The 12,465-nt window shown below is 43.5% G+C and overlaps 1 protein-coding gene across 4 annotated transcripts in view; it reads left to right on the top strand.

The window, feature by feature from the left end:
- EP300 (EP300 lysine acetyltransferase) overlaps positions 1–9,444 on the top strand; it is a 65,239-nt gene extending 55,795 nt beyond the window's left edge. For all 4 annotated transcript variants that reach the window (XM_086611035.1, XM_086611032.1, XM_086611034.1 and 1 more), the window contains 5 exons: positions 990–1,155; positions 1,825–1,989; positions 4,073–4,234; positions 4,688–4,969; positions 6,711–9,444. In XM_086611035.1, the coding sequence (XP_086467161.1) occupies positions 990–1,155; positions 1,825–1,989; positions 4,073–4,234; positions 4,688–4,969; positions 6,711–8,954 (3,019 nt within the window). In that variant the 3' untranslated portion in view covers positions 8,955–9,444. The remainder of the gene's footprint in view (positions 1–989; positions 1,156–1,824; positions 1,990–4,072; positions 4,235–4,687; positions 4,970–6,710) is intronic.
- The last annotated feature ends 3,021 nt before the right edge of the window (positions 9,445–12,465 follow it).

Raw genomic sequence — 12,465 nt, 5'->3', positions numbered from 1 at the left:
TTCTGCTTTTTTTTATTGTGTATTTTCTAACCTGTGAGTCTACAAAATTGCTGCACAGAGCTCAGGCCTCAGTTTTACTTAATGCTGTTTTCTGTGCTCATGTGTAACATCAGGTTCTCATTTTGGGAAAACAATATTGGTCACGCAGTATCATCTCTCCCTTCTCAGGCAGAAGGAATGATAACTGGCTGCAGTTCCCAGGTTTTGGGTAGGGTTCTCAGAGCTGTTTCTCAACACAGCAAGGATGGTTATTTTTCTCTAACTTGAGATCTGATTGTTCCTCCTACTGGAGTTCTTTTTGAAAACTAATAAGAAAGAACTGAGGATGAAGAAGTGATCTTTGTGGTATTCTCGTCTGCATCTGCTAGTATTTGGATGTCATCTGTCTTTATAGTACTTAGATTATACACCCAATAGCATAAGGGTTGACAGTGACTGTTCCAGATATGATTGTGAAACCTTTTAAAAGGATCCTCAAAGCTAAAAAAAAACCTGAACCAAACAAAAAAAAACAGAGTCTTTACAACAGAAAAGCAAGTTGTGTGTTTAAATCTGGTTTTAAAAATGTTCCTAGGTAATGAATGACTGCAGTGTCTCAAGGGTGAAGAATTCTGGCTTTTAATACTGAAATACCTAGTCTCCATCTTTCTCTTATTAATTAATTGGATGGTGGCAATTGCAGGTCTATATTAGGCTTTGATTTTAATCTAGACTGGAAAAGGTGCACACTTTATATAAACTACTCCATGTATAGTGCTGAATTAAGAAAAAAACAAACAAACAAAACCTAGTGAAAAGATGGTAATGCTATCAGATGAATGAAGCCAGAATGAACACTACAGTTCAAGTCTTGGAGAGCTATAATTATTGTCCATCTGGTAACACCACCTGACTTTGTGGTAGCTCCATCTCGTGGCAGCGTAGAGAAGCAAGCTCTAGTACTAGCCGTCAGAGCCCACATGCACTTTTTGTTTGTATAATGATGCTAGGTATACTACTGGACATATCTGGGCATGCCCACCTAGTGAAGGAGATGACTACATCTTCCATTGCCATCCTCCTGACCAAAAGATACCGAAACCCAAACGACTGCAAGAGTGGTACAAAAAGATGCTGGACAAATCTGTGTCGGAGCGCATTGTCCACGATTACAAGGTTCGTTAAGCGTATGTTTGTACTGGGGAGGGTGTGTTGACCAGTCTTGACTTAGTTTCTTACTTGCCTTATGCATCGTACCTGATTCTTGGAGGTTATTGTATTAGTTCTAAGTGAATTGAGTACCAAAAGTTTGGGGTTAAAACGTATCATCTTCAAAGCATGTAGCTTCTGAAATCATTCTAGCAAGAGATTTGAAATGATTCCTTAGAACAAACTAAATTCTTGAGGAATGCTGTGAAGAGAGCAAATCTCATTTCATTAATACAAAGGAAATATATGGAAACGTTAGTCTTCCTGTGTTAAATAAAATTGCAGGGTTAGGCTGCTGATGCAGTTGAAAGCATATAAAATCTTTGGAGTTATCAGGACTTCAGCTAGTGTCGACAATATAGTGATTATATTGTCTCACTTGGTAATTATGCATATTGAAGTCTAGCACGTGGCAACGATTTATTTCTTCAGAGTGGGAATGTTTGAAATGTACTTCACAAACTGTCTGTAACTGATGCAGCGTTAAATCTGCACTTAGAATGTGCCCTCATAAAATTAATTGAAATATTAAGCTCCCCTTTGATCTGCTGGTGCCTTTTTTATCACTTAAGTATAGGCCACCTTTTCAATCTGTGACTTGTAATAGTGGTGAGCAAGTGTTTTGCCCTCTTTCAGGATATATTTAAGCAGGCAACAGAAGATCGTCTAACAAGTGCAAAAGAGCTACCTTATTTTGAAGGGGATTTCTGGCCTAATGTTCTGGAGGAGAGCATTAAGGAACTAGAGCAAGAGGAAGAAGAACGGAAGAGAGAAGAAAACACTAGTAATGAAAGCACGGATGTAAGAATGCTTTTGCTATTTCATGATCTAATGTAAAAGTTGTGATTACCTGTGGCTAATTTAAAAAAAAAAAAAAAGAGCCTAGGAGCTTTGGTTAGCTGGCTTTTTCACCTTTCTAGCTTCACTCTAATATAAATTTCAATTTTACATTTTATAAATTAGAGCTGTTAAAATACTACTAACCTACATTGTATGAGCAGTAGCTGTTCATATGGCTATAAAAATAATTACCAAAGTCAGTTAGATTTAAACAGCTGCTAGTTGACTATTTTGCTACTGAAATCCAGTTATTATCAGTGTTCATGCTGCAGCATCAGCCTGACTGGAAGCTTGTTCCTTAAGCTTTAGCTTTTGGACAGTGACTAGCTCTTTTCTTTTGAACTTAGATGTTACGATACCAATCTCAGCAGCACATTCTGAGAAAGTAACAGTGCTGTGATTTAGTAGTTTACTTGGTATAGGTGGTTTTAGTAGAAAGCTTTAAGGCATTGAGGATCTTAAGCACAAAATACTGCTGAACTGTTGTTGGGCTACTTAACCAGCAAGAAATTTTTCTAGTTTATCTTGTGCAATTTTTTTGAGAACATGCAACAACTGTGCTTTCACATTCCACAAAGAACAAAAAAGGGTATGTCTCTTAATTCAACAATAAAATTGAAAATGAACAGATGTGGAATTTAGGCATCTGCCCATCCTTGGATCTTCTGAGCTTTTATGGAAGAGGTGATGAATCCAGGATAAAGTTAGTAGTTTTGTTCACACGGTCATACTTGTTAGTTAACTCTGTTTAAACACTGCTGCTTTGTCACCTTATTAGATATTAGACTTTTGTTGGGGTTTAGAATTAATTTTTTTCCTAAAAGACCTTTGGATTGAAAAAGTTAGGTTTAACCTTACAACTAGAATTTGTGGTTCTGTGCTGCTCTCTGCGATACCTCGTTTCAAAGGCTTCGAATAAAATAAGTGCAAGAGTAACTTGGGAATTAGGCAACTTGATATGAAATTTGCATTAACTAACATCTTACTTAGGTATTACTTAAAGGTTTGTTTTCCACTTGGTGTAGCTGCAAGTTCATCTCTCTAATATGCCAGAAACCAGCTGTGAAGAATTCGACCTACCTCTATGTGTGAGGTTGGTCAGTGCTTAGTTGTTGATCTTCCACAGGAGTTTGGCCCCAAAATCTTGCAGTGGGGGAAGCTTGCAACTTATTACTATTTAACCTTTATTATGAAAAATAATTTCAACGCTTTATTGACCCCATGTTTCACTTCTTGAAAATGAGGCCATAATAAACTGTACTGTCAAATAAGGTGATAGTCCTTCATGTTCACTGGAAATTTCCATCCTGACAAAGTTGTTATAAGCTTCTGAAAAATGCTCATTTGGATAAGAAGTGCTTTGATCCTTTATCATCATATGCTGTAGTGTTTCAAAGAGCCCTCTGAGAAGGACAGAGTGAAATAAACTGTTCATTTCTAATTGATTATAATTGGAATTAAGCTGACTCACTTTGTTCAACTGTTGCAGTATATGGCAGGAGGAAGGTGTGTGCTAGAAATTGCACTACTAACACCTTTTGGACCCAGAACAGCTTCCTATCGAAATCAGTTTAATGCAGTCTGTTAAAAAAAAAAAAAAATCTGTCAGAGAGCTGTAACAAACTAAATCTAGGTGAATTAAGTCTTTCTTATCTCTGGTCAGTGCAGTATCAGTTGTACTTTTCTGTTATTTTTAGTTTTGAATTGCATGGAGAAGCCATCTGCTGAACCCCTTTGTGATTATGCAAGAGGTTCTTCAGTATTCAACTATAGCAGACAAACAGCATTCAGTAAATAACATTTCCCTTATACCTCCTGAGCATTTATGCTTTTAATATTTTTAGAACTATGTATTGCTGATCTTGATATCTTCTGGAGTGATTCTAATGGAATTAATTTAATGTTTCAGAGGACGCTGGTAAGTGTCCTCAGAGTAAATTATTGTGAAGTGTGTTTTGTCCTGCAGTTACAGAAGATGTGAAAGTAATAAAATGCTGATGGTGTAACTTAGATACCTGACATAAAACACCTTTAAAATTAATAGGTGAGCAAGGGAGACAGCAAAAATGCCAAAAAGAAGAACAATAAGAAGACAAGTAAGAACAAGAGCAGCTTGAGTCGTGGCAATAAGAAAAAGCCTGGCATGCCCAATGTGTCCAATGACCTCTCCCAAAAGCTGTATGCCACTATGGAGAAGCACAAGGAGGTAAGAGCTGATGGAATGAGAAATATGTATTTTATTTAAGAGGTGTATCTTTCTATACCTCTGATACCTCAGAGTTGTGCCCTGTAAATTATATAGGTTTGGCTGGAGAATTGAGTGGCACACTGCACAAATACCAGTACGTCTGGACGCTCTTTGCTGCGAGGGCAGTGGGGATAAGTACAACTGTGCTCATACAGAACTCCCTAACAGTTTAGATTGTCACAACAATTCTACTGTTACTGTTCAGTCCATTGTTCCTTACCTAATGCTTCTGAAGAAGTCGAACCTGCAGGGCACCCAGGGGCTTGAAATTTTCCAGTCCTTAGAAGCACAACACCCTGGCAGCACATCATTCAAGTGTTAGTTGGTCCTGGAATTGTATGCTCCATGTAATGAAGTTTGGTGACCAAAACATCTCGATAAGTGCTGGCATTAAGTCTTTTTACTTTTCAGGTCTTCTTTGTCATCCGTCTCATTGCTGGGCCTGCAGCCAACTCCCTGCCCCCCATTGTTGAGCCTGACCCGCTCATTCCATGCGACCTGATGGATGGGCGTGATGCTTTCCTAACCCTTGCTAGAGACAAGCACTTGGAGTTCTCCTCACTACGAAGGGCTCAGTGGTCAACCATGTGCATGCTGGTGGAACTGCATACCCAGAGCCAAGACCGCTTTGTTTATACCTGTAACGAGTGCAAGCATCACGTGGAGACCAGATGGCACTGCACTGTTTGTGAGGTATGCTTGGTGAAGTTTCCTCTACCTGTGTCCCCGTATCTCTGTGCCCAGAGTGTTCTTTACCTGAACTAATTTTTCAGTTTTAACTGATGGAAAAGATCTATACAGCTCAAACTCTGGCAGTTCAGAAAAGAAAGGAGAGGAAATATTTTCCATAATAAGTGATTCTACTAATCCTCTGCTTGGTGTGATTTTTGTCGTCGTCTTTCAGGCTGTGGAGAACTGAAGCAGAATTGTACTTCCTGTAGTTCATTTAAGGTGCTGCTGCTTAAGCAGTTGGGAAGTGTAGCGATTGCTTCAGCTGTAATGGTAGGATCAGATGCTTCTTCTGAAGGGTGATGCATCCTTCATTCTTCCAGCATCAGAAGTGGTGTGCTGCAGTATTTCTGTAAACAGGGCTCTCCATTGCTTTACTGGCATAGAGGTTTTGCTGTGCTAGAAGTCAGATTCCTCTATACTATTCCACCTGTACTTGGGTGACTCTTCTACTACCCTGCTGTCTGTAGCGTGCTTCTGTCCTGATGTCACTGGGATTGGAAAAGTTTGTTGGGGATGGTCTCTCTTTCTCAATTGTCACTGTCCCTGGAGGGTCTTACCCATCATTCTGCTCCCAGGGCCTGCTCTCTGTCTTCTGGGATTACAGTTTCGGGACTTTACTGCCCTGAGATTGCTAGCCAGGAATGGGCTGGACATTGGTCAAGGGGTGGTGAGCAGTTGCACCGTACATCATTTGTCTGCATATGTTGCTGTCATTATTATTTTTCCTTCCATTTTATTTTATCTATTTTAATTATTAACCAGTTCTTATCTCAACCCATGGGTCTTCCTTCTGTTTCCCAGTTCCCATCCTTGAGTGGGGAGGGATCTTTGGGTAATAGAACAGCTGGCTATTGTTTAGCCCCAGATACGTGCTAAACAGAGACAGTTGCAAACAGCGTTTTTATCTTCAAAACTGTTTGCAATACCAGTGTATTTGAAGGTCAAGCTCAGCAGTCTGGGTCAATGCTGAGCCCTCTAGAAGCTGGACTAGCCTTGAATCTGGCTGGTGACTTAATTTTTTAGCCTGCTGGAAGTAAATGACTGTCTCGGATTCAGTTCTGAAAAGCTCTGATTAAAATTTGATGCTCTCATTTCCTCATATGTACCAGAAAATAAATTCTAAATTTCCTACGGATTGACAAATCCTGAGGACTTGGATCAGTTATTGAGCCCAGCTCTTGTGCTGTTGCTTTCACAGAATGTAAACACTGTTCTGTTCTTCTGTCCAGTACAGTCTGCTGTGTTTAACTTACTTGAAACCTGAAAATGCAGCTTTCATTCTCTTTCCTTTTTTTGAAAAATTGGTACCTCTCCTGCTGCTCTTGCCCTCTTCTTTTGAGGCAGCAGGAGATGGACAGCTATTTGTTCCTTGCCTTTTCCTTCTCCTTTCCTATCAGAAAAGAAAGGGATTTTTCTGGCCCAGCTGAGCAACGTGTGACTTATTAGCTCAGAGCAAGCTTGTTTTTCAAGCTATATGTATTTTTGTAGATTCTAGGCACCCTTGCTCCCACACACTTTCCCTGGCGATAATTTGGATTTATTCCTTCTCTAGTACCTCAACTAGTGAAAGATTTAATTTTTCCCTAGAGCAACAATTTGCCTGGAACAGACTGGGAGTAATTTGTTGAGGTGGCATGGCATCATTTATTTATTGTGTGGAGTTTCAGGAACACTGATAGCTTTTGCTCTCTTGTCTTTCCAGGATTATGACCTGTGCATCACCTGCTATAACACTAAAAACCATGACCACAAGATGGAAAAATTAGGCCTTGGTCTAGATGATGAGAGCAACAACCAGCAGACTGCAACCACCCAGAGCCCAGGTGATTCCCGCCGCCTGAGCATTCAGCGCTGTATCCAGTCCCTGGTCCATGCCTGCCAGTGTCGTAATGCCAACTGCTCACTGCCATCCTGTCAGAAGATGAAACGGGTTGTCCAACACACCAAAGGCTGCAAACGCAAAACCAACGGAGGGTGTCCCATCTGCAAGCAACTCATTGCTCTCTGCTGCTACCATGCAAAGCACTGCCAGGAGAACAAGTGCCCGGTGCCCTTCTGTCTCAACATTAAACACAAGCTCCGTCAACAGCAACTTCAGCACCGCCTGCAACAGGCGCAGATGCTCCGAAGGAGGATGGCGAGTATGCAGCGCACTGGTGTGGTAGGCCAGCAGCAAGGATTGCCCTCGCCGACGCCAGCCACCCCAACAACTCCAACAGGCCAGCAGCCCCCAACACCGCAAACCCCACAACCCCAGCCTCCGCCCCAGCCTGCCTCACAGCCTCAACCTGCACCTCCCAACAGTATGCCACCCTACACCATGCCAAGAACTCAGCCTCCCAGCGCTGTGTCCCAGGGCAAGGCAGGTGGCCAGGTGACTCCTCCAACTCCACCCCAGCCACCTCAACCACCAGTTCAGGGTCCTCCTCCAGCAGCAGTGGAAATGGCCATGCAGATCCAGCGGGCAGCGGAGACTCAGCGTCAGATGGCACAGGTTCAGATCTTCCAAAGGCCAATTCAGCACCAGATGCCCCAGATGCCACCTATGGGAATGAACCCTCCACAGATAGGCAGAGGTCCCGGTGGTCATATAGATCAAGGAATGGGGCCAGCGGGAATCCAGCAGCAGCCACCGTGGGTGCAGGGGGGCTTACCCCAAGCTCAGCTGCAGCCAGGAATGCAGAGGCCATCCATGATGTCAGTAGCCCAGCCAGGTCAGCCAATGAATATGGCACCTCAGCCAGGGATGGGTCAGGTACCTGGTGCTGCTCAGCCCAAGCAACCACCTCTGCCCCAGGCGGCCTTACAAAACCTACTGCGGACTCTCAGGTCTCCCAGCTCACCCATGCAGCAGCAGCAGGTGCTTAACATCCTTCACTCCAATCCTCAGCTGCTGGCTGCTTTCATCAAGCAGCGGGCTGCCAAATATGCAGGATCCCAGAACCCCCAGGGGATGACAGGTCAGCCTGGCATCCCCCAGGGTCAGCCAGGGCTCCAGCCGCAGCAAGCCATGCAAGGGCAGCAAGGAGGGGTGCACCCCAACCCAGCCATGCAGAACATGAACCCCATGCAAGCAGGAGTGCAGAGGCCCAGCATGCCCCAGCAGCAGCCGCAGCAGCAGCCGCAGCAGGCCATGGCTGGGATGAATCCTCAGGCGCAGCAGATGAGTATGAATCACTCGGGGATGGCTCCCCAGTTCCGAGATCTCCTGATGAGACGGCACCAGATGATTGAGCAGCAACGCCACCAGCAGCAACAGCAGCAGCAGGGAGCAGGACCAGCACTGGGGCCAGGGATGGCCAACCACAACCAGTTTCAGCAGCCCCAGGGCGTTGGGTATCCCCAACAGCAGCAGCAGCAGCAACAGCAGCAGCGAATGCAGCATCACATGCAGCAGATGCAGCAAGGAAACATGGGACAAATAAGCCAGCTTCCACAGGCGATGAGTGCAGAGACAGGAGCCAGTTTGCAGCAGGCTTTCCAGCAGAGGCTACTTCAGCAGCAGATGGGGTCCCCAGCCCAGCCCAATCCTATGAGCCCCCAACAGCACATGCTCCCCAATCAGGCCCAGTCCCCGCACCTACAGGGCCAGCAGCTCCCTTCATCGCTCACCAATCAAGTGCGTTCTCCACAGCCTGTACCCTCACCGCGGCCCCAGTCCCAGCCCCCCCATTCCAGCCCATCCCCTCGGATGCAACCTCAGCCTTCTCCACACCACGTCTCCCCGCAGACCAGCTCCCCACATCCAGGACTGGTAGCTGCCCAGGCTAACCCCATGGATCAAGGGCACTTTGCCAGCCCGGACCAGAGTGCAATGCTTTCCCAGCTTGCTAGCAATCCCGGCATGGCAGGCCTCCATGGTACAAGCGCCACGGAACTGGGGCTCAGCTCTGAGAACTCGGACTTGAATTCAAACCTTTCACAGAGTACACTAGACATACACTAGACACATTGTAGCATTTTGGGAGCAAAAAAAAAAAAAAAATAAAAAAAGAAAAGAAAAAAAACTTATTTTCTCAAGACTTTTTGTACTGAAGACAAATTTTTTTGAATCTTTCTTAGCTAAAACAACATTTTTCCCTGGAACACATCTGAACTCTGCAGCAGTAGTTTGTGGTTTTAAAAACAAACCAACAATGAACCTGAGGGACAGTAGAGTACAAAGAATATATTTTTGTTATGGCTGGAATCATAACCAGTCCTTTTTCTTGTTTGTTTTTTTTTTTCCTTGTGTGTGTTGGGGAGGTTGGGAGAAGAGGGTGATCTTTTGGGGGTTCACCAAAGGATGCTCTACTCCTGCCTTCAATAGGTTTTATTTTTTTTTTAAATTAATGAAAATATGTAATATTGATAGTTATTATTTACTGAGGCAGATGGTAAACATTTTCCCTATTCTGGTTTTTCTTCATGTCACTGCAAAAAAAAAAAAAACCACAACAAAAACAAAAAACCACACTTTTCCTAAAACCGGAGGACAAAAGGGGTTAATGTTGCTTTAAAAATACATTACATATATAAATATATATATATAAAAAATAAATACCAATCTTTTCCTCTTTGGAAATATGTCAATTCTTTGAAAAATGTAAAAATATTAAATAACTCAGTCCCCTCCTGAAGTCTACTTTTGTCCTCCAAGAATTTTCTATACAAGAGTCTGAGCTTAAAAAAAACTTCAAGTATTAAAATAATTTGTACATGTAGAGAGAAGACAACATTTTTTGCAAATACACAGGGGCAGCTGCCAAATGGATGTAGTATATATATTGTGGTTTCTGTTTTCTTGAAAGAATTTTTTTTTGTTATTTTTACATCTAACAAAGGAAAAAAAAATAAAACAGAGGGTAAGAAACAATCCAGTGGGATGATTTTAACCTGAGAAAAAGTCCCTGGGGTTTCTTCTTTATGCTTGCTTTCTCTCTCCCATGCCCCTTTCCCACCCTCTTCCACTTTCTGTAAAACTTGAAAATAGAAAGCAAAAAACCCTCAAATGTTGTAAATCATGCAATTAAAGTTGATTACTTATAAATATGAACTTTCGATCACTGTATAGACTGTTAAAAATTGATTTCTTATTACCTATTGTTAAATAAACTGTGTGAGACAGACAGCCTGTTTTTAATGTTTCCCTTCTCTCCCACTTGTTGCCTGTTTTTAAAGCGGTGGGGGTAGCAGAATATGCGCCACTCCCTTCAGATGTTCACTATTAAGACATCGGAGAGTTATTTAATGTATATGACTGTTTTAAAATGCAAATCTCTAATAAGGGACGTGGATTAATAGTTAGTCTTCTCAATGGACACTTTTGGTACAACTCTGCGTTCGCGTTTGTTCCCGGCATGTATCTTACCAAAGAAACGAGGTCTGACCTCGGCAGTTGTGCCAGTTGGCTGTACCCTACCCTGCTCACACAGCCTGGGAGCAGCTGATCTTCAAAGGACCTATTTTGCATTTTGAAATGAGAACTATTGTTTGGATATGTGATATTAAAAGATCCTATTTCACTTGGAATATATTGTACACCTTTTGGCACTGAAGTGCGAGCATGAGGTAAGCTCGTGTGGACGTCCCGCAGACACTGCACCGAGATGGCGCCTGAGCACCCCCGTCAGCCCCGTGTTGCATCTGGTGATCCTGCCAGACGTAGGGTATATGCAGTTGGTTACTGTATATTGTATGTTTGGGGGATTTCTGGGAATGCTTCCACTGTGCAGTACATGTGTAGTAAGCCCAGTTGTGTGCTGCCCGTGGCTGTGTGCACACGGAGTTAATTGTATCGCATAAGAGCATGTTGTGTGCTGGCTGGGCACCATGATGTGGCTGGTCCATTGAGGGCTTCCCAAAATGCAGCCTTAATCTCTGCATGTGTACACAGTGCTGGCTGCCTAGGGGATAACTCGGAAGCAGGGCATTAAACACCTGGAGGACCCAGATGTGACCAGAGCACAACATCTGCATAACACCAGTGTGTTGCAAGCATCAGCATATCCGTAAGTCTCTGACAAAAAAAAAAAACACAACAAAGTGAGTGAACTGCCCCCAGGAAGCTGCTGGTGGAAGATGATGGAGGAGGGAACCTGAATGGATGGGAGCCTCAGCCAACTGCCAAACAAAAGTAATGGTGTATTGCAATGTGTACAGACGTTGGAGGCTGTTAGAAAGCAGGAGTGAAATGCTTGATATTGGGGTATAAATACGAGTAGGACAATGAATCTTGTATTAAAAATATATATATATATTTTCGGTAGCAAGATGGTGGAAAGTTCCTGAGGGGCTCAAGGAAAGCAGCCCTGTGCTTTGGGAGGGACTGCTGTTGACCTGCTCTAAAGGAGCGCAGAAAACAAACCCCCCACACACACTGAACACCAGGGTAGGTGTCTGGGATGGTTTAGATTTGCATTCTTGGTGCCAACCACAGCAAGCTTTCCTCTTCCTTCCCCCCACCCAAGCAAAGCCTAGTTTTACTTTCAACCTTGAGGGGCTTCTCGAGAGGGAGTATAAATAAAATTCCTTCTGACCACATGCTGGCCAGTGAAGTGCCAAACGTGCCCACCTTTCTGACTCGTGTGCTTTTGGTGCATCCCAACTTAGCAAACAGCTTGCGTTTGTAGCGTTAGCGCACAAAACGTGTTTTGAATTTGTCCTGGCCTGTATGGGAGCGTTTGACCCAGGCTGGAGTGGGGAAGCCTTGAGACCTTGCAGAGCAGCTTTGATTCGAAGAGCTACAGACCTTCCAACTCTGAATGCCAATATAGTGGCTTCCTTAAAAGATGCCATGTGATGCCAGGCATTGTATGTGACAGCACAGCTGCTCTGTCTCTCTTTGTAGATGCTGTTTCTGAGCCAAGCTTGAAGGTTTTATTGAGGTGGTGTGGGTGATCAGTGGTCTTGAATTTGCACGGGCTTTCTTTCCCCTACATCTCTCTGCCTCTGCTTTCCCTGATGCTACTGGAGAACCAGAACCCACCAGTTGGGGAAATACTATGGCTGACTGGGGAAGTGGTAGGATGGCAGCAAAATTAGGATGTCATCTGTATCCCTGCCATGTGCTCTTGCCAATCAGTTGCATCCAAGTCAGAGTAGGTTGTTTCATTTCCCACCTATTTGTTAGACTCTTGGACCAGCAAAAAGAACTCACACCCAAAGTTTTAGCAATCTAATCAAAGATTTCTTGTCCAGATATTTAGTCAAATAATATGCAGGTCAGTGATGTAAACTTTCTAATGTCTACCCCTTCCAATGCCCCTTTGCGTCCTGGGGTCAATGACTGACGTTGTAGGTGGGGAGGGCTTACAGTGAGTTTGGCACAGGGAGGGATATCATATTTATGGTTTCTCCCTCAGTATTGGGATCATCTGTTAGTAAAACGTGCTCTACACCTTGCTCTTTCCTGGTTCATTGTTCCACATTATGTACAAATTTACTGTTTATGGAGTGTTTTACGTATATTGCATACT

The sequence above is a fragment of the Tauraco erythrolophus genome, chromosome 4 (genome assembly GCF_009769465.1).
Source record: "Tauraco erythrolophus isolate bTauEry1 chromosome 4, bTauEry1.pri, whole genome shotgun sequence".
NCBI classification, from domain to species: Eukaryota; Metazoa; Chordata; class Aves; order Musophagiformes; family Musophagidae; genus Tauraco; species Tauraco erythrolophus.
This window is presented reverse-complemented; position numbering and strand designations above follow the sequence as displayed.